At 42.0% G+C, this 25,609-nt stretch overlaps 1 protein-coding gene across 2 annotated transcripts; it reads left to right on the top strand.

Moving 5' to 3' along the window:
• Window positions 1–25,609, top strand: lonrf1 (LON peptidase N-terminal domain and ring finger 1). Of its 2 annotated transcripts, none has more exons than XM_080448350.1 (12): window positions 1–872; window positions 3,865–3,986; window positions 5,344–5,466; window positions 7,480–7,683; window positions 7,905–8,124; window positions 8,794–8,893; window positions 9,510–9,624; window positions 9,793–9,914; window positions 10,266–10,424; window positions 13,882–14,044; window positions 16,263–16,415; window positions 20,588–25,609. In XM_080448350.1, exons 1-12 carry the CDS (start codon window positions 149–151, stop codon window positions 20,744–20,746), a joined length of 2,364 nt encoding a protein of 787 aa, XP_080304476.1. In that variant the 5' UTR covers window positions 1–148; the 3' UTR covers window positions 20,747–25,609. The 2 variants fall into 2 exon arrangements, with proteins under 2 accessions (XP_080304476.1, XP_080304477.1); XM_080448351.1 differs by having other exon boundaries at window positions 3,868–3,986.

Raw genomic sequence — 25,609 nt, forward strand, 5'->3', positions numbered from 1 at the left:
GGTATCCGCGTCTATCCTATGGAATAGGCTCTCTACAGGCTGCTGTGTCAACGCTCAGAATAAAACAAATCTATACCAATGTCTAGACGGATACACAGAGGACAAGCGAACCGGAGATAGTAGCTAGATATAGCAGACATTAATAATAATGTCTCTCACGCCACCTGAACCGAAGGACGCGCCGCCGGATAAAAAACGAGCCGGATTTTTCATCGAAACCGACTCGGAAGAGACCGACTCCTGCTGGGGGGGAGCAGGAGAACCACCGGACGACCAGCACCACCATGACGTTGACCACCATAAACTCATACTGCAGAAAGCGGACGCGCTGGCGACGGAAAACCGCCTCAAAGAGGCCGTGGACTGCTTCTCCATGGCGATGCGGTACGGCTCCGTCCGGCCGGAGCACCTGGGCACTTTAGTGGACTGTATCCTGCACAACTTCAAGAAGAAGAAGCAGAATCACGTTCCTCCACACCGCCATGCTTTCTCCTCCACCACCCTGGATGAGGAGGATGGTGATGGTGAGGAGGATGATGTGTTTGACTGTCCCTGTTGTCATCGCTTCCTAGCCCAGCCTGTGACCGTGGCATGTGGACATTCTTACTGCAGACGGTGCTTAGAACGGAGGATGCTGTCCAGATGCAAGGTGTGCAGCGATGAGACAGTGGGACAGATAGCAGCATCATCATCATCATCATCCACCGAGGGGGACACTATTAGAGTCAATGTCGTCCTGTGTGGACTGTTGGACAAATGGTTCCCCAGCGAGACGGAATTATGTAAATGTATTAGCGAAATAGAGGAATTCTCGAGAGGAAAACACATTGACAAGGCTGTGTCCCTAGCATCCCATGTTATAGCATCATCTGGTAAGTGTGAGTGTACCATGGTGGTGTGTCACTTGTCAAAACCAACAGATCTACAAGCTAGATCTGTTGTTTTAGCTTTAAAGTACTGTTCACGTTCCAGTTCTACTGATCAACATTATGTAAAATCTCTTGTTGTAGCTGTAGATCTCTCTTGGCTGTCAGTCATGTAACCCTCGTGCGACCCTATTATGAAATTAACAGGGAGCAGCGTGACATGCGCAGTACGTGCGCGTTGCATAAGGCAGGTCGTGACACTTAGCAGTGAATGTTTTGTAACTTATTATTATTAGGGGGTCAGGCAGCGGGTTTATGTATTAGTATTTTGCTAAAACATTTAGTGATCCACTGTTCTGTGCACCGTGTGAATATCCACAGTGTCTGTTGGACCAGCAGGGTGAGGGTCAAAGCCAAGTGTGTAGGACTGGTTGTCCTGGTCTACACAACATGATGCATTCATGCATGCAAATGCAAACTGGCCTTTGTAACAGCCTAGCGTGCAGGGCATGGAGGCATGGAGGCATGGAGGCTGGAGGTGCAGTGATGACTAAGCACACAATGTAATGTTTGTCAAGTGCATCAGATTCATCTTTCCAGAAGAAACCAGACAGTTATAACATAGTCGTAAGGAGCAGCAGGTGTGGCACTTGACTTCTCTGTGTAGACTAGACCAGAGGGTAGCCCTTTCATCCTTTAAAAAAAAGATGACTAATACTTCATTGATATTGTGCATTAAAGTATTTGAAATTAGGCTTTTCACATTTCCCTCCTAGTTGCACACAGTTCCCCACACATACTGTCAGTGATGGAAGAAGTGCTCACCGGTTTTACTTAAGTAAAAGTATCAATACTGCAATGTAGATATAAGTGGAAGTCCTGTATTGAAAATGTACTGTACTTGAGTAAAAGTACTAAAGTGCCATCAAAATATACTTAAAAGTACCAAAAGTAAAAGTACGTAGTCTGCAGAATGTCCCATTTATTCATCGGAGCGGTCAGTGAGTGCAGTGTCGCGTGCAGTACACCACAGTTTGGTGGGCACGTTTAGTCTTTGTCGACACACAAGTTATGTGCTGTTTATCGCTCAAAGGCTGAGATACAGCTCAATAGGTAAATTCGACCCTAATTTATTGTTGGTAATGTAGAATTGGTATTTGTTGTATCTATCTACTTCTTAAAAGTGTAACTTATTTATACAGTAATAATCACCTGTCAATGTATCAGGAGGACCTAAAGCCTGGCTTTTGGAATTATGCTAGGCATCTGTGTCAAATGATGTCTCTTAATGACTTTGACCTGTTTATTCCAAACATGGGCAGAGTGGGCACGGCCCACACAGGATTAGCAATGGAAGACTAGCCCGCAAAGTGCAAACACTTCAACTGCATCATCCTGACACAAATTCTTCACACTCTCCCTGACACGTATACAACAGATAGGTACAGTATGTGCTCTTATCTTGGTACAGGACAACTTTGGAATTAGGTCAAATGGAATATGTGAAGATACAGTACATGCTGTTCATTCACAGAGCATCACTTCTTCATGCACTCTAATGCACATGCCTTGTGTAATGCAGACATATTGACATGAGTAGGCCTGTCACAAGTATTACATAATCGCCTGATCACAATTATTTTGTATAATCGTCATAATTGTTTCCATGTCGAAAAAGGTTCATACATGTTCAAGCATTTTCCAAAAATAGCGGAAATTGGAAATCTACAAGCTTGCGTTGAAAGAATTGTTTGATTACAAAGTCTAGAAGGCAAACAGAATGTAACTTTTATTTATGTCCCAATGTCCACTGCCAAAAGCACAATTAAATCGTTAATCGCAATTATTTGTATGACAATGAGTCGTCAAGTAATTTTGTCAGTCAATCGTCAAGTCGATTTCATGACCATGACTGCAGCAATCCAGAATGTTAACGTGGCACGTCTGGCACCTTGAGGAAAGCCTTTGCAATAATATTGATTCGGGTAAATAGACTGACAAGACGGTGACACTGTTTTATCTCTCGTGTTGTAGATAACTACAGCAAAACGAGTGTTTTTGACATTTAGATAGTTTATGTCATGTGTTTGTCTTAATTCATGACCTTGGGAAAACTAGTGTGTGTGTGTGTGTGTGTGTGTGTGTGTGTGTGTGTGTGTGTGTGTGTGTGTGTGTGTGTGTGTGTGTGTGTGTGTGTGTGTGTGTGTGTGTGTGTGTGTGTGTGTGTGTGTGTGTGTGTGTGTGTGTGTGTGTGTGTGTGTGTGTGTGTAAAATATATATATATGGGGTGCAACTTAGGCACATCATCAGTGATGTATCCTGGGTTCGATGGGTGTTTCGAGCGCCCCAGCCGGGGTTGTGTCTTAAGTAGCTTGTGTGGTCCACGGATCCCTCCGCTTGATCCACAGCCATCTTTATGCCTTTGCAGCATCAGTGATGTTTTGATGGCTCTTCTGTTATGCAGTCTCTTCTTGTTGGCAGTAGGCCACTTGACCCGGCGATGTTCTGAATGCCAGGCAGTAGGCCACATGACCCGGCGAGGTTCTGAATGCCTGACATAGGCTGGGGCTTGTGGAGCGTGGAGGGTCTGGGCACTGTGGGGTGACTCCGGGCCGGACTCCTCCGGGCCGTCTCACCAGGTGGACCTGTGCGTTGCACCACCTGCTTCCCAGTCAAACATTTCATTTGGCCTGGTGGATCTTCAGGCTACGCTGATTCTTGCAAACTTTGCCACATGTACAGCCTGCACTCAGTAGGGTTTTACGTAGCTTGTCTGTGGGTGCCTGTTAAATCATGGGTGTGGATTGCCCCTCTTCAAGAATAATTGCAAGCACAAAAAGACTTGATTTATCTGGCAAATGATATGTAACAAAGCACAATATTTTAAACACAATATCTTCTCCCTGGCTTAAAACGTTTTCAGAAGGAGTTCTAAATCTCTCTCCTTTTCAATGTTGAATAAAAAGTCTAACTTTCAGCATCTCTTCCTATCTCCCAGCAGACCCAGGGCCTGCGGCAGTGGCACGGTTATCTCGCGCAGAAGCGTACATGGCTCTGAGACAGTACCGTCTGGCTCTGGAGGACACAGAAGTTTATCTCTCGTCTAGACAGTCTGCAGAGGTAGGTCACTGGAGCAGGCATTGATGCCCCAAAGCAGAACAACACAGCACAAGTGCCACAGAAATTAGAATTTTAGATGGTCCTTGCAGACAAGTCCCATTGCATAATCAGTTTGTGATCATTAGGCATTCTTTCACTTAAGAGTTAAAACACCCACAGTATAAAAGTCCTTGTTAGGGCATATCAAGGTATTTGACTGAAACATTGCTACAATAAATATTCAGCTAGTGTACAAGAGTGTGCAGGTGATTTTCAAACTACGCACCTGTGACCAAGTCAGACCAAGTAGCTTTGGTGTAGATAGTCTGTCTAGTATTAGTACCCCACCATTCACAATAGCAGATACAGTATTTATAGTTATGCTGCTCAGGAACAGAGCCATTCCATCTCATTGCCTTTATGGTTTAAACTTTAAGGTGCAAGCAATTGATCATAAGATTACAGTTGTGAGAATTCACATGTTGCTCAACAAGGTTGTAAGGAAATTCTGGCTTTTTGGTGTATTAGGTGTCCAGCTGACTCCTCACTTTTTTTTTCTTCTTTTTTCTAAGACTTAGCAGGCACAGTACAACTTACAACAGAGTGTCAGGCCTACATATGGTGTTATAGCCTGTCTGTGTAAAGATGAACATTATGGCTGCTAGTTTCAGGAATCAGGAACGCAGGCCTAAATGTAACATCCAACTGTAGCCTAGATGTGATGACTTTGTAGTGGTGGAGTTGAGATTTCTCATGGGTATATACTTTGCATAATCTCCATCTTGTATGTTTTAAGTTTTAGACATATTTGATACAGTGACCTATTTAACCCATTAAAACCGGGAAAGCATCTTTGTCATTTTAGAAATTTTGTGTTGGCTATTCAAAAATAGAGCTACGAGCTTTGTACATCTGCTATTTTTGTACATTTTTGAAAGATCTTGAAAGAACTGCTGGTTTAGAAGGCATTTGTAGAATCGGCCTCAGGTCTTAATGGGTTAAGATTATTAGGAACAAACAACTGCACAAGCCAGTTCTAGAACTATTTCATCTATGGCTTTCTGTCTGATCCTCTCCAAGTACAGCTTGACTCTAAATTCAGGTGTTAGCTTAACTGTCTGGGACAGATAAACCCATCTGACCTGTTTATGGAGCAGCTATTATGAGTAGGAAGTTGGGAACTGCCAAGGCCATGCCAACATATATTCATTTAAATATATTTCACAGATATGTATAGATATGTATATGTATAGATATTGTATAGTTGAAAATATACATGGACTCTGAAAATATATTTTGAGCTAATGCAGATCAAGCTTACCCAGTTAAACAAAAAATAAATACTTATGTCTCTCTTTGTGTATTCTCTCACTCTCAGGGTTTGTATCAGAAGGCTATTGTTCTCCAGACGATGGGCCAAGTGGATGAGTCTCTCCAGGTCTTCCTCCACTGCCTGGCTGTAGACAAGGACTTCCCCCAGGCTAGACGACAGGTTGAAATGGTGAGGAAATTTAACAACTTATGTCCTAACATCCCTATTCTGCGGGAACATACGCTGAAAATAGCCGATGATGCATTGTGAGCTCGTCTATTTTTGGCATAAAGATATAGAGGGGGGAAAAAGACCGGACCAAGTACAGGGCCAACCCCAGTCAGCTAAGTATTTGTTTACCAAGTATAGAGGGTTAAGCCGTTAAAGGAATAGGTGAAGTGGTGTGATGATAAGTGAGGTTTGCCCATGTCATTCTTTAATGTTTGACTGAGTTGAGTTTAAAGGTAGCTCCCCACCGCACCAACGTCGGCGGGGAGTGTTGGATAGCGTCTGTTGCCGATAATCTGCTGTTGAATGTGTGGTGGGTACACTGTGGTGGCGGGTCGAAAGTTGTAGGGAAGCATCGAAAGCCGACCGAGCTTGCTGTCGGGCTGGCGGAGAGGAGGTAGAGCTCTCTGGTTTGGCTGCTAGGAGGGGTAGCGGGCCGGGGACCTGAATACAGTGCATATCCATGGCTAAATGCAGGCATAAAGCGTGGGACAGTGCACGCGCTCGTGCATGTGGCTCGTCTCATTCAAACAACAGCTGTCAGCTGGTGTTTGCCCTAAGCACCCTGCAGTGCAGTAGTTATCTATATAATTTCTCAAATTATTTATGTATGCTATGCACATGTTCATGTGTTTGTTGTTGAAAAATGACATCAAGCCATAGGCTATTTTTAGCACCACAGTACTGTAGTCGTCTGTCGGTGTCGGCTCTCAGGTGCATTCAGCCACTTTGTTTCACACCTTTCAACCAACTAATCGACTGCCAGTCTGTACTAGTCTGTTTGGTGGGGAGCAAGCTTAAAGAATCTTATTCAGGTACTGTGGAAGAATGAGCTTCCTGTACCTGTAAGCAAAGTGTAATTAACCTATTATGTGGATAAGTGCTATCTGCATAACACTGACGCACTGCTGCACAGAAGTTATTTAGTTCACCTGAGCTTTTTGAATCCATTTGATACGATGCCAGGAGTCTTTGAAGTGCCTCTCTGTTGGTTCTTGAACATGAACCATACAAGACTGCTGCTGTGTACCCAGAAAGGGAACCGATTGCCTGTCGTCACAGTTGGCATGTGCAAAGGAATTGAATCTGTCCTGCTCTATAGGATGGCCACTAGAGGATGGCACGAGGCCTGATCTCATTCTGGCCTTACAACTAAATGTAATAGTTTAAGTGATGACATAGCAGTTGTGTTGTATTACGTTGGAGTGCTGCACTTGTGTGCAAATTATATTTTCCTTTACTTGTAGAACATGTTTCATGAACGCACGAGTAAGACAAACCAGTGATAATGAAGAACTAAATATCAAAAATAAATGGTGCCAATATCTCCAGTGAGAGTGTCTGTGTATATAGTGTACTGTATGTTTATTTAATGAAAAATAGAAAGGAGATGATTTTCCTAATTATTTGTTCTTGCACTGTTGAAAGATACGGTGAAAAAATGTAATATCTTTTGATATCACATCGAATAACATGTTGTATTGGCAAGTTTTCTTCTCTGGTTGCATGTTAGCTAGGTAAATGTTTCAGATCAGCATTAATGTCATCTTAACCAGAAACTGCTAGTGGATCTTGTGACTCTGCTCGCAGTGGCATTAATCCCATTTGTAAGGCAATTATGTACAGTACATGTTCAAATGTTACATAAGTGAAACACTGAAGATCTCTGTTCAATCGGCAGTATGTACCTTCCACACTGTTAACTCTGGTATAATATTGTGATTCGTTCACAACAACATCTTTATACTTACTAATGCTGCTTAGCCTCTACTTGTGTTGTTGTGACATGTATACATTAATCAGTGTGCCTTTTAGGGGGTGTATATTCTTTCTAGCAGTTAGAAAGGTTCGCTGAATAATCCAAGATAGACTTTCTGACTAGAATTTCTCTCTGATGACTGTGACCTGTAAATAAGACATTTGGGGATTGCCCCCTGCACTGGAATATATATCTAACAAAGTGTTCTTTAACAGATACTGTTTGACCTGCTGTCTCCTGCGGGGGAGAATGTCAAAGTTGGCCTGAGGGAAACGGCACAGAGCACCTCTCCTCACCTGCGGAGTAAAACCCTTGTGGTTGATGCCCAGGCTGAGAACCAGCCTCAGCAACAGAGCTCAGTCCAACACCAGCACCAAGTGCGTGCTGCTTCAGCACACAACTATCCTGACAACCACAAGGTAGGTCTACTGAGACTGGACCCTAAAGCGAGTGTTAAACTCAACTCAACTCAACTCAACTCTCCGCCCTCTCTACCCGTGGCTTCCTGTCTCTACTGTCCTGTCTAAGTAAAGCAAATTAAAATGAAAGCTCAATGCAATTATTGCTACCGTGTGTTTATAATAGTGTGATAATTAATAAATCAACCATCTTTCTTTCTCTCCATTTCTTGTTTTCTCAGAGATCTGGACGGTCTGAGAGCTTGGAGCGTCCGGCGCTGAGCCGAGCTCATTCTCTACGAACCCATGGCTTCAGCTCTGGGGAGGAGGGACTAAAGAGAGTCTGCTCCGCCCCTCAGCTTGGGGATCAGGACAAGGGGAGTCTGCTGAAGAGGAAGCTGTCTGTGTCAGACTCGGGACCCTATGTTGTGAATAGTGGAGGCAGCAAAAAAAAGCAAGGAGGTAAGTCTTCACCCATGACATGCTGACCGGTATAGGGCATAGCAGTTGCGGCCACTTCCTGGTTCCACTTAAAAATACTCAATGCATTTTTCCCATTGACATTTCCAAAAATATTTATATCAATCATTTTAAGCCTAGAATCAAGCCATCCAGGGTCCTGGTGAATAATGACCATAAAACGTTTGATTCTGTGAAAAAACTTTTTTGAAAACGGCAAAACAAAGGGTATTTATTAAATATAGTATATCATATAATTAAATATAAAATAAAAAAAATCACAGAAAGAAATGTTTAATGGTCATGATTCACCAGGACCCTGGATGGCTTGATTCTAGGCTTAAATTAATTGATATAAATATTTTTGGAAATGTCAATGGGAAAAATGCATTGAGTATTTTGAAGTGGAACCAGGAAGTGGCCGAAACTGCTATGCCCTATAAGCCACCTCAGTTCTGCTGCGCTTTGTTAGTCCAGCGGTTCTCAAACCTAAACAACCTAAATAAATTGTGCTGTTGCCTAGAGATGGTGACCCTTTTTTCCTTTGTCATCACAACCGTAGCAAAGGATAGAGCTTTAACAAAACCTTGAAGCTTCTGCTTACGTCTGTCTATGATGCTAAATTTTCTGCACCCGTTGTCCCCTCACCTCCCTGTTTGACCTCCGGTGTAGTTGGTGTCTCGTTCCAAGCTGCTGCAGTAGCCAAAGCTTGTAGAGCAGTTCCCCAGGACTTGTTGGATGCCAATGATTTGGAGTGCTCCCTCTGCATGAGGTAGGAACACGTGTACTCGCTCACTTTAAATTGATGTTTAACCACTTAAACCCTATGTACTTAGTTGACCGGAGTCCCCCAGGGATCTATACTATGCCCCCCTCTTTTTCCATCCACTCTCCAGCAAACCTGTTTGCCAAAATAAACAGATCTACAAGTTCACGTGTTGCATTGCGACGCTTTGTAATCATAATTTTTCACCGAATGTTCACCCCAGAATAAGGAAGCTACAGTTCATGTGGTTAAATGTCTGTATTGAAAGGGTTCTGGGCAGATTCTGGGCAGATTCTGGGCAGTATAATAAACCTGACATAGGAAGAACCTGGGGCACACAGGCAATTTTGATACCACCTGTCTTAAATGTCTTTATCAGAGCCAGAGACGTTAGTTTTCATTTAAATGCTCCAGTATCTTCCTGGGGTAAGTTTGTATTACTGCCTACAGCCCTTTCTATACTGATTGTCCTTCTGTTTGTACACTGGGAGCAAACAGGTGCACATGGGGGGAATTGAAAATGACAAAATCGGGGAGAAAATGAAACTTATAATTAACAGCTGTTCAAAAGCAAAGCAAAAAAAAATACCGGCTTATGGTAGTGACTTTCTCAACATTGCAGGTTGTTCTATGAGCCAGTGACGACGCCATGTGGCCACACCTTCTGCAAGAGCTGTCTTGAACGCTGCTTGGACCACACACAGCAATGTCCCCTCTGCAAAGACACCCTCAAAGAAGTAAGAGACCGGAGTTTGCTATCATGAAATCCAAATTGTCATTGTTCCTAACCCATTTTATTTAGACCTGGAAACACCTGTAAGTTTTCCTCAGAATACTGTGTGTAGTGAGTTGTGTTGGTTAAACTGATGCTGAGTTCTTCTATATCTGCATCTTGTTCTCTATAGTATCTAGCATCCAGGAAGTACGTGGTGACACATATCCTGGATAAGCTTATCAAGCAATATTTAAGGCAGGAGCACGAACAGAGGACTAAGATTCACCAGGAAGAGAAACAGGAGCTTTCAGAGTGAGTGATCTTATTGTCTCTTTCTCTCTCTCTGTATCTGTCTCTCTCTCTCTCACTCTCACTCTCCGATTAACCCATTAAGACCTGAGGCTGATTCTACAAATGCCTTCTAAATCAGTACTTCTCAAATTTTTCAAAAATGCTCAAAAATAGCAGATGTACAAACTTGCAGCGCGGCATGAAGTGGCGTGCTGTGAGCTGTGCGCTAAAATCTAAAATGACAAGGACGCTTTCCCGGTTTTAATGGGTTAAAATCGAATTTTAATTTAGCAATTATTTTTTCTTTTACATTTCTGCTTGAAAGGGTCAAACCTAACATCTCTCTCCGTCTCTGCTCCTCACTTGATATAGTTTGACGAAGAATGTGCCTATCTTTGTGTGTACCATGGCGTACCCCACAGTGCCTTGCCCACTGCACGTCTTTGAGCCGCGCTACCGCCTGATGATTCGCCGGTGCATGGACACAGGCACACGGCAGTTTGGGATGTGTATCAGCGATACAGAGAAAGGGTACGTACGCACGCACGCACACACAGCACTTTTCTGTTCTGCACCGATGCCTTTTTTTTGTCCAGGAGAATTCATTTAAAAAATGGGTTACCCTCTGCTAGAACGAGATAAAGTGAGAAAGAGCTTAACTGTGGCAATCATACCTAACGGGATTTCAGAATCAATATGTTAGGTATTGTGGTGAGCTGAACTACTCTGTGAAAGCTTTGGACAAACATTAGAAAAAGTACGATGTAATGTCCCCAAGTTTCCCCGAGTTATTTATTGCTGTCCCGTTTTTGCACTGAATCACAATGACAACACATTATTTATTTAGATTGCATGTGAACTTTTGTGTGACCTTTATAGCTGGCAGCATTTGACTGTAAAATTACTTCTTAAACTTTGAACCATTTAGTATTGTCATGGAACCCACAAGTACCATAATTAAGACTTATTGGCCGCGTTTCCCAACGAGATTCGTAGAGATGCTGCGTTGAGCATCTGCGCAGGTTCTACGACGGGTCTTACGTGTGTCCACACAATCTGCGCAGTACCATAGCAGCCACGTAGATTTCAGCTCATGCGCTGCCTACGCAGCCTGCGTAAGAGCCTGGGACCCGGCGAAACCAACGCTCTACCCTCATTAGTAGCAGCTGGTTCTGCCCAACGTGCAATCGCTTCCCACGTCCATGGCGTTACGTTTCTGCTAAAACTACATTTGGGAGACAGAATGGCGTATCCTACTCTCCTCCTACTTCTGCGAGAGGCGTAGCCCTGCAGTGCTCTCCTACGAAGCATTTTGTTACTAGCGCCCTGGGGCGGTAGTAACACCCCGTAGCGAAATAGATCTATGAAAAGACCGACCGAACACACACACACACACACACACACACACACACACACACACACACACACACACACACACACACACACACACACACACACACACACACACACACATTTAATTTATGTATATGTATATGTATGTATATATATATATATACACATATATACATATATATATATATATATATATATATATATATATATATATATATATATATATATATATATATATATATATATATATATATATATATATATATTGCGGCCGGGCCGGTGCGTAACGACAGCTTGCAGATCTTTTTTTTTTGGGTAGGGTGAGCGTCCTCTATGCATGAACCCGAAGTTTACAAATTGTACTGTACTCTCACGAATGATCTCTCATCTGATAAAAATATTAAGCAAGCCAAGTTAACTAAAGGACGTAAGACCCCAGTTCCCCTCACAAAGTCACAGCTGACGTCTGCAAGATATAAATGTATATGAAAAAAAATTAAACTACCAAAAGTAACGGCTTTCTATATGGTTCGTCCACTAGCCTAGCGGTCTAGGCGTATATCACACAATTTGGGAATCCAGCATGATAGCTGTCGCGGGTTCGACTCCTAGTACCGACGACCTTTACTGTGTCTCTCTCCCCTTTTACTGTCCGTCTATTGTCCTGTCCAAATAGAGGCAAAAAAGCCCCTAAATATATATATTTTAAAAAGGACGCAGAATGTCCCATTTCCCAAGTTTAATATGTATAAATATATTTTTAAAATAGCAGATCTACAAGCTCACAACGCCTCTTAAGCTTGTAGATGTAATTTAATGCATAAACATATTCAAACGTTGTATTTAGAGTGGACTGCTTCAGGACATCTGACAGTTGGCTCTGTCACCTCTTATGAGATGATCGGAATTTACTAGAATTTATAAACACCGGATCCATGCATATTTAGGGAAGCAGTGAGCTGGGATTGAACCCGAAACTCCCACTCGCCAGCACGACACGTTACCAGTCATGCTAATAAGCCTGAGCTCGATAGCCAGGTCTTTTGCACGCCCTTTCTCGTTTTGTGTTGTTGAAAGTCTATTCTCGGAGGTGGGAAGCCTCTCAGCACCCCACCTACTCTGTAAAATACACTTTTTGGGCAGAAAATAAAATATGTCAGCGAGACGGAAATTATTTTTATTTACTCCACAGTGCCCTCTACAGATTTTGGTTAATGGTAAGTTCAATCCTACAGATCTGTAGAGGGCACTGTGGAGTAAATAAAAATAATTTCCGTCTCGCTGACATATTTTATTTGCTGCCCAAAAAGTGTATTTTACAGAGTAGTTGGGGTGCTGAGAGGCTTCCCACCTCCGAGAATAGACTTTCAACAACACAAAACAGCCTTTGCTTTGGTGAGTAGCGAAATGGTTTTGTTTATTTTTACTACTCTTGAGCACTCGCAGGGCAGCGGAATTCCTTGTACAATCGCAGAGCGAGGGGTCTTCCAGGGCGTTAGAGGGAACACACTAACGCGCTCTGAACCAGGGCTGCGCTGCTTAGTCCTTTATGCATGAACCCGAAGTTTACAAATTGTACTCTCACGGATGATCCGATCGTCTGATAAAAATATTAAGCATATGGCAAGTTAACTAAAGGTATATAAATGATGCTGAGCTAAACATGTTTCCTAAATTTCGAAGTTTTATAGTTAAACGTTATGATGAAAGTCCCCAGTTCCTCTCACAAAGTGACAGCTGTTGCGCTTAAAAAATCTTTTGAAACTAGCAGATCTACAAGCTCACAACGCTTCACAAGCTTGTAGATCTGCTATTTTCAAAAGATTTTAATACATATTAAATTTGGGAAATGGGACATTCTGCATACCTTTACTTTTGGTATTTTAAGTATATTTAATTTACTTGCATAATGGGGACACTTTAGTGTTTTATTTAACTTGCAGATGTCAACTCACCACTGTAATTTCATTCATAAATATATTATTCAAAAGTTGTATTTGGAGTGGACTGCTTCAGGACATCTGACAGTTGGCTCTGGTATTTTTATGATCCATTTCACTTTCGCAAAGGGTGTTTAAACTGCAGTGTAGCGGCAGACAGCACTACGTAGTTTACGTCGGCTTTACGTAGACTTCGTCCAGGAGGTCTTTACGTCTATGCTGTCTCGCGAATGTAGTTTTAGCACACACGTAATGAGAACCTACGACGGTGGTGCCTCCTGAAGCCAGTTTAGATGCCACGTAGAGCACACACAGCTGCCACTAATGAAGATAGATCGTGGCGGGGTTGCTACTGCGCATGTGCGTGGAGGCTCTCACGCAGCTTCTAGGCTGCGTCTGAGCTCAAAGTCGTTTGGGAAACCTGGCCATTATGTGTGTACACACACACACACACACACACACACACACACACACACACACACACACACACACACACACACACACACACACACACACACACACACACACAGTCTTCCTCACCAAAGGTTGGGAGATCCTCTTAATTGTGCCACATGTTGAATTATCCAGCTAATGAGTCATGCAAAATGTCTCTTATTAATATCATAAATCTCAGTGCCAGTGAAACAAACTATCTCCACAGTGGTCTAACTGAACCATTGGATCTCTGTTTCCAGGTTTGTGGATAACGGCTGTATGTTAATCATTCGGTCAGTGCACTTCCTCCCTGATGGGCGATCCATAGTCGACACTGTCGGAGGGAAGCGCTTCCAGGTCGTGACCCGAGGCATGAGGGATGGCTACAGCATCGCTGACATCCAGCACCTGGAGGATACCCGGGTAAGGATGTACAGATGTAGATAGGGCTGTCACGATTACAAATTTAAGTTGACGATTAATTGTCACTCAAATAATTGCGATTAAAGATTTAATTACGGGGCCAGGCTGCCAGCATGGCTCCGTTTTGATATTGGCAGTATTTTTCTTCTTCTTCTTCTTCTTCTTCTTCTTCTGCCGTTTTTGCCAGTTCTGGCTGAACCGTGCATACGCTTTTTACGAAACTCGGCCATATGATAGATGGTCATGAAAAACTATCAAAACATTAATCTCACAATCTTTTGTCAAAAGGTGGCGCTATAGCACTCAATTGAAAATGCCAACTTTGAACAGGTACAACTCATGCCCTGTTTGACCTACAGCCATGAAACTTCAATACACATATGCGTCTACTCATGATGAACAACTTTCAAACTCTGGCTTTTGACCTCTGACCTTTAGATCTCCCACCATTTTGAATTATATGAAAAACAGGGGATTTTTGAGTAATCTGCACAAAACTTTTTACACATGAACTTTGAACCTATGCCGACAAACTGATGCAGCGGAAAAATTAATTAAGCTTTAATGAGCCAATGAATATTGCAGTTTTATGACAATTATTCATCTGCCCCTAACACATACATGCAGACTCACATTTCTTTGAAACTTTGCGGTAATGTTAAGGGTCATTCCAAATATCACTGAAACCAATCTTACTCCAATTGGTTACTTCGTTTGGCCGACAGCCATTAAACCTGCTTACACATGTGCCTTGACTCATGAGGAACACATCTATCACGTTGACCAGTAAGCTCCGCCCTTAGATTGTTTTGAGCAGTTTGAAAAATACTTAAACCCAGGATCTTTCAGCTATTTGCGTGAAACTGTATCATCAGTGTGATCTCTTTTTTCACAGGTCTTGTCTGTTGGTCCAATGGCCTCTCCCTTAAGCAAGTGCCTCACGACCGCAAGGTTGCCGGTTCAAGCCTCACTTGATGCACACTCATTTAAGTTGAATTGCAAAAAACATGACTTATCAATGAATACATGTGCAAACGGTAAAGATAACATGAAATGCTTATTTGAGAGGGTATGTTTTTGCAATGTATGACGTACTTCATTCTGAAAATAGCCGACCTACAATCTCACAACTTTTCAGATAGCAACGTTTTGTGAGCTTGTAGATCGGCTGCTTTCACTGGTTTCGGTTTCGAGGAGACATACAATTTCTCTATTGGTAAATGGTTTGTGAACGAGTGATCTTAGTGTTAGTGTTAGTGTGAATTCTTTTTTCACTGGTTCTGGTCTGTTGGTCCAATGGCGTCTCGCTTCAGCATCAGCCTCTGGATCGCAGGGTCGCCGGTTCAAGCCTCATCGCTTGCTGGCTACTTTTCAATTGTATCGCACAAAACATGATTGTATCAATTAATGCATGTGCAACTGTTAAAGGTAACATGAAATGCTTCTTGGAGAGAGTATGTTTTTGCAATGTATGACAAACTTCATTGTGAAAATAGCTGATCTACAATCTCACAATACAAATCACTTTTCAGATAGCAACGTTTTGTGAGCTTGTAGATCGGCTACTTTCACTAGTTTTCGTTCCGAGGAGACACAAAAATGCCTTTATTGGTAAATGGTTTGTGAACCAGTGATCTAGAGTAGTTCGGGACACAGAGGCTTGGTTCATAATGGACGGAAATACTTATAAATATCAACAGACACTACCAGGGAGGCCATATATCTAGCTCAATGAGAAGAGAGGCAGCCTTGGAGTCCGTAGATCGCTGGTTCGATCCCTGTCCGCGACAATGTATTGAGGTGATCATGATTTGGCATTCTTGGGTTTACACGTAGTGTTTCTTGAGGATAGGCTTAGGCGTTGTTTTACTGAGGTTAGGGTTAGTGAGGGTTTAAAATGCTCATTTGTTAATTGCATGGTCTTCTTTCTCTCAAGTTCATTCTTCTATGTTTCTATGGCTTATTGTGCATATTACTTAGCGGGACACCGTCGTGTGATTAAGTAGCCTGATTTATAACTCAAAGTGGGGTCGTCAGGGTTCTTTGGGGGGGTTCCAAATGGACCCTCACAGGTTTGTAACTATGAGAGTGGACCAGATTCGTACATTCTCAGAGTTACTGGGGCCTTTGAAATTAAAAGGTTTGAGAACCACTGACCTAGATCCGAGAAATCATTCTGATAGTAATTGTGTGAAATGATGTTGACGGGCCCGATCAGGTGGAGGATGAGGAGGAGCTGTTGGCACTGCAGGAGCTGCATGACGCGGTGTATGAGCAGGCCCGCACCTGGTTCCAGAACCTCAAGCTCCGCTTCCACAACCAGATCCTGCAGCACTTTGGACCCATGCCAGAGAGAGAAGACGACATTCAGGTACACACTGGACACCGTCTATCCTTCAAGTTCCATCAGTCTTTGCTAAGACCAGTTCACCTGACCCCGGGGATGGAATAGACTGTTAAAACTATACGACTAAGTCAACTGTGGTGGTTTTGACGTGTTCTCCCAGCTCTTCTAGACATTTAGACCCTGTGGTCAGGTAGGACCACCGCTGGTTAACAAGAAGTATTATATGAAGCTCAAAGCGTAACTTTCTCTCCCCTTTCCAGGCGGCCTCAGCATCTTGGTTCAGCAGTAGAAATACTGAGACATAAAATCTTACGGATAGCAGCTTTACGGCCACTGTGAGGAGACACTGTTTTGCGAAGGCATCCCTCAGTGTTGTCATGCTGCTTCCCCACAGGAAGCAGCAGTACTAATCCAGTTGTCTAAAGGGATTACAGCTTCCCTCCAGCACTGTGGAATAGAGAGGCCAGTCAGTGGGTGGCATATATTGGCAATGTAGGTTAAAGACCATTATGTGTGCGCTACTTAGCTAATCTCCCTGACCATGTTGCGTCACGACTGTGTCATAATAAGAAACCCAAACCACAACACAGCACACAAGCGTTCATACACAAATGCAATGCATCTATGTACATACACATACAAAAGAGGCAAGGCACTGGCCATTGTGAATGTAAACACCATGCCATGCCACACTGAAAGTGTCACTGACGCGCATTGCTCCAACTCATTTAGGTTGGTCTATGCCACTGTTTCCCAAACAGTGGGTCAGGACCCATTTGTGGGTCGCGGACCGATTTTTGTGGGTCGCGAGTAAATACCGGTATTCCCTTTTTTTTTGTTCCTATATTACTTTGCCTGCCAATAACGCATATATGCGTTCTTTATAATCCATCACTTGCCTGCCAATAACGCATATATGCGGTTTTAGAAGAAAAAAAATAATTTAAAAAAGAAATTTGACCCAAAGACCAAGGAGATATGATTTTTTGAAGATCTAGACTCCTATCCACTTCCTTGTTAACTTAAAACTTAAAAATTCTGTATCTCGGCTCCTGAGTACTTTTTTTTTTTCAATGAAAAATCTCTGGCAGGCAACAGCTAAAAATCTGAAATAATTCTGGCAGTCAATCGGTTAAAAAGATATATATATATATATATATATATATATATATATATATATATATATATATATATATATATATATATATATATATATATAAATTAAAAAAAAGTTAAAAATAGTATATAAAAGTATTTCAGAAATAAAATCTGAAAATCAAATACTTTCCTTAAATAAATAAAAAATATGTTTAAGAAGTAAAATAGCAGATCTACGAGCTCACAACGCTGCGTTGTGAGCTTGTAGAGCTTGTAGCTATTTTAACTTGTTAGGGTCCCGGGCAAAGGTCTAATTTCTCTTTTGAGTCGCGAGCTAAAACGTTCCTACCGTGGGACAGCGTGACTTCACAGCACAGCTGTGCCATATATGGTCTAATCAGGTGCGGACTGCAGTGCGGAGTGATTTATTAATGTGATTAGGCCCGTGCTATGATGCTGGTTTGAAGCACGGCTAGATAGCTATTTCAGCCAATCAGATTGCTTGGTCGGAACTACCTGTTGTATAATGGGCATTAGTGAGGACCAATTATATGAAGATAGGTTGAAAATAAGTGAAGTGGTCCTTTAATTGCTATGCCATTATTGATATTGATTAATGCTTGCCCCAGCGCTTAATGATATTGATAGTTTTGATACTTAAATAAATATATACTTTTATGTCCGGAGGCATGGTGTTTTTAATTTCTATAGTGGATGCATGTTTTCAGGCAAAACCATGCAGATTAGTTACACTTTTAGCTCACAGGTTTTAAAAGTGGTTCTCACCCTATACTGTACATTCTTCTGCTGTATATACTGTATGCCAGAGAATAATACCAATGTATTACTCAATCTGCTTAACTTTAGCAATACTCAATCTGCTTAACTTTAGCAAACATGTTGTGTGTGTTAAATATAGTTTAGTTTCAAGTCTGTTTGTATGTTTTACATTTATATTTATTTTTTACAATAAATCAGTGGATAGAATAATGATTTTTACAATAGTGCATCAAACATCATACACAGTAAAATTGTCAATGTTAATGTATTAATTTGTAACTCTTGAGAGTGTGCAAAATGGGACCAAATGGACCCATAAGGGTCCACAGTCACAGAGTTCAATCAACACTGAGGACTTTACTGTGAAGAAGAAACATTTAAAATCTCCGTTAAAGCTACCCTCCGTTAGCCTGGTTCCAGCCGAATCTGCCTTTGCAAAATCGCATCGCACTTTAGCCCTCGACAGATTAGGTCTGGCCCCCCTCCATAGAGATTCCATTTCTCTCCCTCCGCAGTGGTGTGGAGCCAACCAGGGCCCAGTATCCAAATGTGGGCGGGCTTATCACCTTATTTGGAGCAATGACGTACAAGGAAGCACTGCTCTGATTAGTTCGTGAACAAGGAAGCACTGCTCTGATTGGTTTAGGTCTAACCAATAGAGTCCGTTTGGATCTTTTTGTAACCGCCCCTTGGAAAAAAATCTATCGTTGATAGGGACCAGACTAATATCCACGCAGTGTGTCGTGTGATATTGTCTGGCCACGCGAGGCTAACCCTCCGTAACTGTCCTGTTCTTCCCCGAATTTGAATCGGGTCTCCTACGCAATTGCTAAAATTTTAACCACTGAGCTAATAGTCTGCCTACTTGCTCAGGGGAGAAATATAATTTTGACCTGCAGGCAGTACAACCTGTCAACAAGTCTTGTCAAACCAGACACAGGATGTTACGTTGTATTAGCACACTCATTACATGGTAATCACTAAAAAGGCAATCTGGGAAGGAACCCATCAGCAAAGAAATTGCCTCTGTGGGCACCGCCCAATTCTCTGTGTAGAGACCGGATGTCGGCCCGTTCACTCTCCTTCAGCCCCCCTCTTCCGGTGCTGCTCCTTTGTTTTCATTCCTAATAACAACTCTACACGTTGTCATGAGAGTTGCCGACAGATTCAGCTGCGAAGCTCTGAATCCGTCTTGAGAGATAGACATTGTACAGCTTTAACCCCTTTAGACCAGGAAAGAATCTGTCATTTTTAGATTTCTTTGGCTATTCAAAAATAGTAGATATACAAGCTCATAGCGCGGCACTCGGTGCAACTTATGTTGCTATAATATCAGTAAAAATTGCTTAAAAATAATATATATTCAAAGATTTGCAAAAAAATTCAAGACTTTAAAAAAATAGCAGATCTACAAGCTCATATCGCGGCACATAACGCTATGAGCTTGTATATCTGCTATTTTTGAATAGCAAAAGGATAAATGACAGATGCGTTCCCCGGTCTTAATGAATGAATGAATGAATGAATTTTATTTGTATAGCGCTTTTCCAAACAAGGTTACAAAGTGCTTTACATACATGATTAAAAACCGCAAACATCAGCAAGAGAAAGAATAAAATAAGAAAACATAAGAAAACATCAACAAAAACGTAAAAAACAGCATTTAAAGTCAGTCCATAAAACAATCCTTAGGAAAAAACACTTTATATACAGATGTGTTTTCAAAAGCGATTTAAAAGAGGACACTGAAAAAGCCCGGTCCCCCCGTGTGACAAAGTGTGTTGTGGGAGGATCCAGGAGGGCCCAATCCGAGGATCTAAGCTGGCGAACTGGCTCATGAGGTTTTAGCATGTCCACAATGTAACAGGGGGCCAGTCCATGTAGGGCTTTAAAAGTGATCAATAAAATCTTAAAATCTATTCTGTAGCTCACGGGCATCCAATGTAGGGCAGCCAGGATGGGTGTGATATGGTCTCTTTTCTTTGTGTTGGTGAGTCACCTTGCAGCAGAGTTTTGCACCATCTGGAGACGGGATATTGCTTTTTTATTGATACCTGAGTAGAGGGAGTTACAGTAGTCTAAGCGGGATGAAATAAAGGCATGTATGACAGTTTCCAGGTCTGCAGTGGATATGAATGGTTTTATCTTGGCAATGTTCCTAATCTGGTAGTAGCAGGACTGGACTACTCTTGTGACTTGTGTGTGAAATGAAATGGCTGGGTCAAAAATTACACCTAGGTTACGGGCAGTGTGTGGGGGTAAAAGACCTGAGCTGTGTAACCGTCCTTCCATCTCATACTGTTCTTCCTCTCCTCCAGGCGACTCCTAATGGCCCAGCATGCTGCTGGTGGCTCCTCGCCGTCCTGCCTATTGACCCACGCTACCAGCTGTCTGTCCTCTCCATGACGTCCCTCCGAGAGCGCCTGGTCAAGATCCAGCACATCCTCACCTACCTGCAAAGTATCCCCGACGATTAAGGGCTTCCTCCCCAAAACCTCTTCAGAACTTTGCAACGACGTTAAAGGTATGGTAGGCTAAGTGATTTTCGTTGGTTAAAATAAGTGTTAAAATGCTCTATATTCTGATAGTACTCGTTGTTATAGAGTGTTTGTTCAGTAACAGGAGTCTCCATGTCTCTCCAGCTCTTTATTAGACAGAACAAAATGTATTTTCAGGTCGGGATACCAATTTTATCCAATCAGGATAGAGAACTCAGTCAGGATACAGATTTAAACAAGGGAAATTGGAAGTGATGACACTAAGAAATGAGCAGACAAATGTTTAACTGGAACACTATAAAATTGAAGCTGATAAACTGGTACTCTCTCCTGATTGGCTGAAAGTTTGTCACCTAGACTCCTGTTACTGAAGCTGAACAAACACTCTATAGCAATGATTACTATCAGAATATAGTGCTTTAACTTTTTAACAAAAAACGTTTTGTTTTAACCAAAAATGATCACTTAACCTACCTGTTCGCCAACTTCTGTGTTTACCACCGAATTCCATCAGAAAACACTCGTTTTACAGCTTCCTTCAGCTTTGCTGAGCTCTCCTCAGAGCTGTCCAAGGTACAGATAAAACATTATTTTCATGTTGGAAAGAACAGAGAAAAACGCTGAAATGACAACGTGCAACTGATGTTCAACGACACAGAAGAGACACCAGGGAGATGAAAGAAATGCCTCAGGGATCAAAGTGACACCTGTTCTTAGTTCAAAAGCAGCTTGAATATCAGTCGTTTTGCTTCTTTGAAGCTGTTTACTTTCATACACATTGAAATCCTCAGTTAAATTATCTCTGACAAAATTAATTGGAATGAAATGGACGATAAATTAACCTGTTGATGATTTTAATGAGTAGTTCCTCCTGTACTGATCCCCAGGGGTGATTGCACCAACAGGGCTGACTGATACAGTAGTTGTGCCGGTTTCACCATTCAGGATAAAGCCTTCTTCTTGCTAATACTGGAGAACTGGACATACAAATATGTCTAGTCAGGAGCAAGTGTAAAGTCAAAATCGTTTCATACTATCATGGTTGATTTGGAATGGCAAATCCCACCTACAAAAGGTGATGTTTGGATCTGGCACTTGCAGTCAAGTTAACCCTGGACTCGCCTTCTCCCGTGTGTCAGTTATGTTTATTAACATAACTGCAGGAGTATTATATTCTGATAAAACTGTTGTGCATGTCAGAAACAGTCTTTATCATGTGGAGTAAACAGGACATCATTTTATTCAGCAGCATTTTATTCAGCACTCATCTAAATGAATCATCAATTGGATTAATTTAATGAAGAAATTGGCTCATGTTACCACGGTTGACAAAGCACACATCAGATTCTGAATCAGTTTTGGGTTGCATTGTGTCGCCAATAATGTAATTGACTTTAGTTACCGGTACACAAGGTCTCAGTCCTAACTTTGTGTGGCCATCTAGTCTGATCTTGATCTTGGCCCACTTAATGTGTATTTATTGTTTGTTTTACTATTCACGCTGTTGAATCGTAACTATTTTCTCTCTAATCAAATGAACCATTTAACACAATCACTGCCAGGTATTAATTCATTAATTAATCAATTCGCTGCTGCCAGCGTTTTTACCTTATTTTGAGGACCCACGGAGAGGCGCGGAAGCCACGGTATGGACGCAGATTTAAACAAAGGATGTCTGGGGGAGGGTCTCGTCTACCCACCGGAACAAAAACATTTTACCGCGATTGTCCATTCTGTTGTAATCGGCTGTTGAATAAGGCTAGTTTTCACACAAAAAAGCAGAAATCTGAGCTAGATGTGTTTTTTACATCTCATAACATAGGAGTGGACGGAAGTGAATCTTTTTGGGATGATGTCACATCCGCCCATTCCTTCTCTCGCAGTCAATGGATCATTCATAGGTTGCGGAAGAGTGCCCTCTAGCGTGATTTCAATTCAAAATGTTATGTAGATCTACGTCAATGGAAGTAAACGGTTGGATTTGAAATGATGTAGATCTACGCCAATGGCAGTGAATGTGTTAAATAATGGTCGTTATCAAAAGCAAGACATTTCCTGTATGCGAACAGCCTTTTTGCATGTGGTTGAGGGAAGCCTTCCCCTTTTGGGCGGGCGCACGGGCGGGGACTTCTTTCCTCTACATTAGAAGAGTTAGGACGTCACATTCTAATACAGCCCGAATACCCAACTTCAGTGGCGCACCTCGCTAATCATTAGACTCTGAATCCACTTCCACTGAGGGTCTGGGTTCGACTCCCGCTTGGGACAATACTTTTTCAAACAACCGCAGACTACTTTTTTTCATCGATAAAGTATAGTTTTGGACCATGACGGAGGCGCGCCGACTCAGCAGACCTTGAGGCCGAGGAGTCGCGCCCGAGCGCCTCCAGGCACGAGTGCCCGCGACGACCGGCCGATGGTCTGCTAGTCGGCTAAGCGCCGTCCAAGTTATGTACCGATAGGCACAGAATCGTAAATGATGTTGTGGGGACTGCGTTTGCCCCAACTGCCACTCAGTGCACTAACATAGCTCGCGTCGCCAGGCTCTCTCCCCACCCGCCCCCCCGCCCTCTTGCCTTCAACCACATGCAAAAAGGCCGTTCGCTTCCTGTATAGGCTCGTTCTGCAATGCTGCAGAAGTGCTATACAGGATATTAGGGAAAGAAGCAATCGATTGGACATATACAACAATGAGAAGCTGATTGAGAAGTTTAGGAGTGAACTTATTTAAGAGAGAGCTGTCACCGGACTTGCAGTTAGTGTTAGACGACAATACAGCATTGTCTGTTTTGCAGGCAGCTTGTTCCTGTGCTGGCTCTCGATGTACGTGAAATTGCCTTTCTTTTTCTTAGCGTGGGCATTCACAGGGATGCTCATCGCTAACAAGAGCAGCCATAGTTGAGACTATAGGCTTAAGTTTGGTTGGTGCAACCGATGTGAAGTCTGCTCTAAAGACTAGTCTTAACAAAGACTGACTTTGCAGTCAAGACTAGGCAAAGAAAAGAGTAGGTTGGTACATTAAGCCCCTTGTCTTGTTCATGTATGTGGATGATGGTGGAAATTACCTCACATTATGTTCAAGAATAAAGGTGTACAGCATAGCCGTATATTACTTCAGTTGTGGCAATGTTGTAGAGATGAGATGACTTATTTATGATTGTGTTTATTTGTATCATCTCCATTTGAGATATAGTCTGAACCCGTTACTCCAATCGTGTAGATGGTCTGTATCTGTGAAATTAAATCCTGACTGCTGAAAGACTTAGAATTAAAGGTGGCTACTGGAAAGGTGATTTGAAGCTGAGGAAGTGGGAGTTTGAAGATGGGGATCCAGAATCCAATCTGGGAAAAAATTGTGTAAAAACAACCAAAATAATAGGCAGGCAGGAGAACTATCGATCTTCCTCTAGTGAGCACTGAGCCTCTTTATCAAGCACTTACACGCTGTGAACCATTCACAATGACCCAAGCCAGCCTACAGTGGCAGAACACCTTCCTAGTGAAAGGGACAGGTCCTCATGTCTCAATGCTTTTCCATTTTCGGTTTCTTCCAAACTGTCATATAATGTAAGCCAGGGGTCTTCAACAGGGGGTCTGCGACCCCTAGGTGGTCCTCAGAGTTACTACAGGGGGGACCCCAAATCTTTGTGTGATAGGAACTTTTTTTTTTATTAACCACTAGCATCCCTATTCTGAGGGGAACATTAACCGAAAATAGCAGATCTACAAGTTCACAACCTCTCGCACTGCTATTTTTGGCAAAGAGGTTTGTGTAGGGGGGCAAAAGAGCAGATCAAGTACAAGTTTATGTGGTTAATTGTCTGAAAATACACATTAACATGAATCCAACACAGCGCTTGTACATTGATAGTAAACAAGTCTCTAGGAAATCTATGAAAAAGTTTAATCTGCAACACAATTTTATACAATATGTACAGTAGTGGGGGTCCCTACTTAATCTCTCTCAGCTAAGGGGTCCTTGGCCTGAAAAACTTTGAAGACCCCTGATGGAAGCCATTGTGTCTCTAATGAACCTAATGTTGGAGGAATAGTAGTGGCCTCAAGATAATTTCTTGAGGCACATAATATCTTGAATGCACAGATTATGTGCATTGACACTAACTACCGGTCATGACTTGTAATCCAAACTTCCAAAATATATTTTTCTTATCATTTGTTGTAAATGTAGATTGTCTAAAGATAATTTATTGTACATTAAAGCTTGATGACTTTGCAGTGAAAAGGCAGGTATTACAGATTTGAGAGAGCTCTAAACATGTATTAACCATCTGTGTTTGAAGCCAAAAGTTCCAGCTAGCACTTAATCCAATGTTAATAGAAGTAATTTAAGATTTTTCTCTTTTCTTTTTTGTTTTGTTTTAATAATTGCGTGTAAATAATGAATAAAAGGGGAACTTGCAATACTTTGACAAATCAAAAAGGACATAAATAATATACTATTGTACTGTACATCAGTTCAGGAAACCAATCTGCTAGTTATATATTTCATTAGAAGGTACTACTTGGAGAACAAAGACACTACAATGGGTGCTTGAGCCAGCGGGTCATTTTTGCCTTATATCATTTTTGAATTATTATATTTAAACAGCACGACTCGTTAGGTTGGTTACCATTCCTGTTGCCATAGAAATGAGTATGTTTTATTTGTTGATTCAGCTCACCTACTTCAGCTCGCAAACTGTTCAGTGTAAAAAAAAGGACAAATTGAAGACAACGCTGTTTCATGTAAATTATTTGTAAAAAAGAAAAGAGAAAAGAAACCTTTTGCCTACATGTTAAGTTATCAATTTTTGAATAATAAATACTTCTTTTTCAACTTAA

Source organism: Gymnoscopelus braueri, assembly GCF_963280865.1.
Source record: "Gymnoscopelus braueri genome assembly, chromosome: 2".
NCBI classification, from domain to species: Eukaryota; Metazoa; Chordata; class Actinopteri; order Myctophiformes; family Myctophidae; genus Gymnoscopelus; species Gymnoscopelus braueri.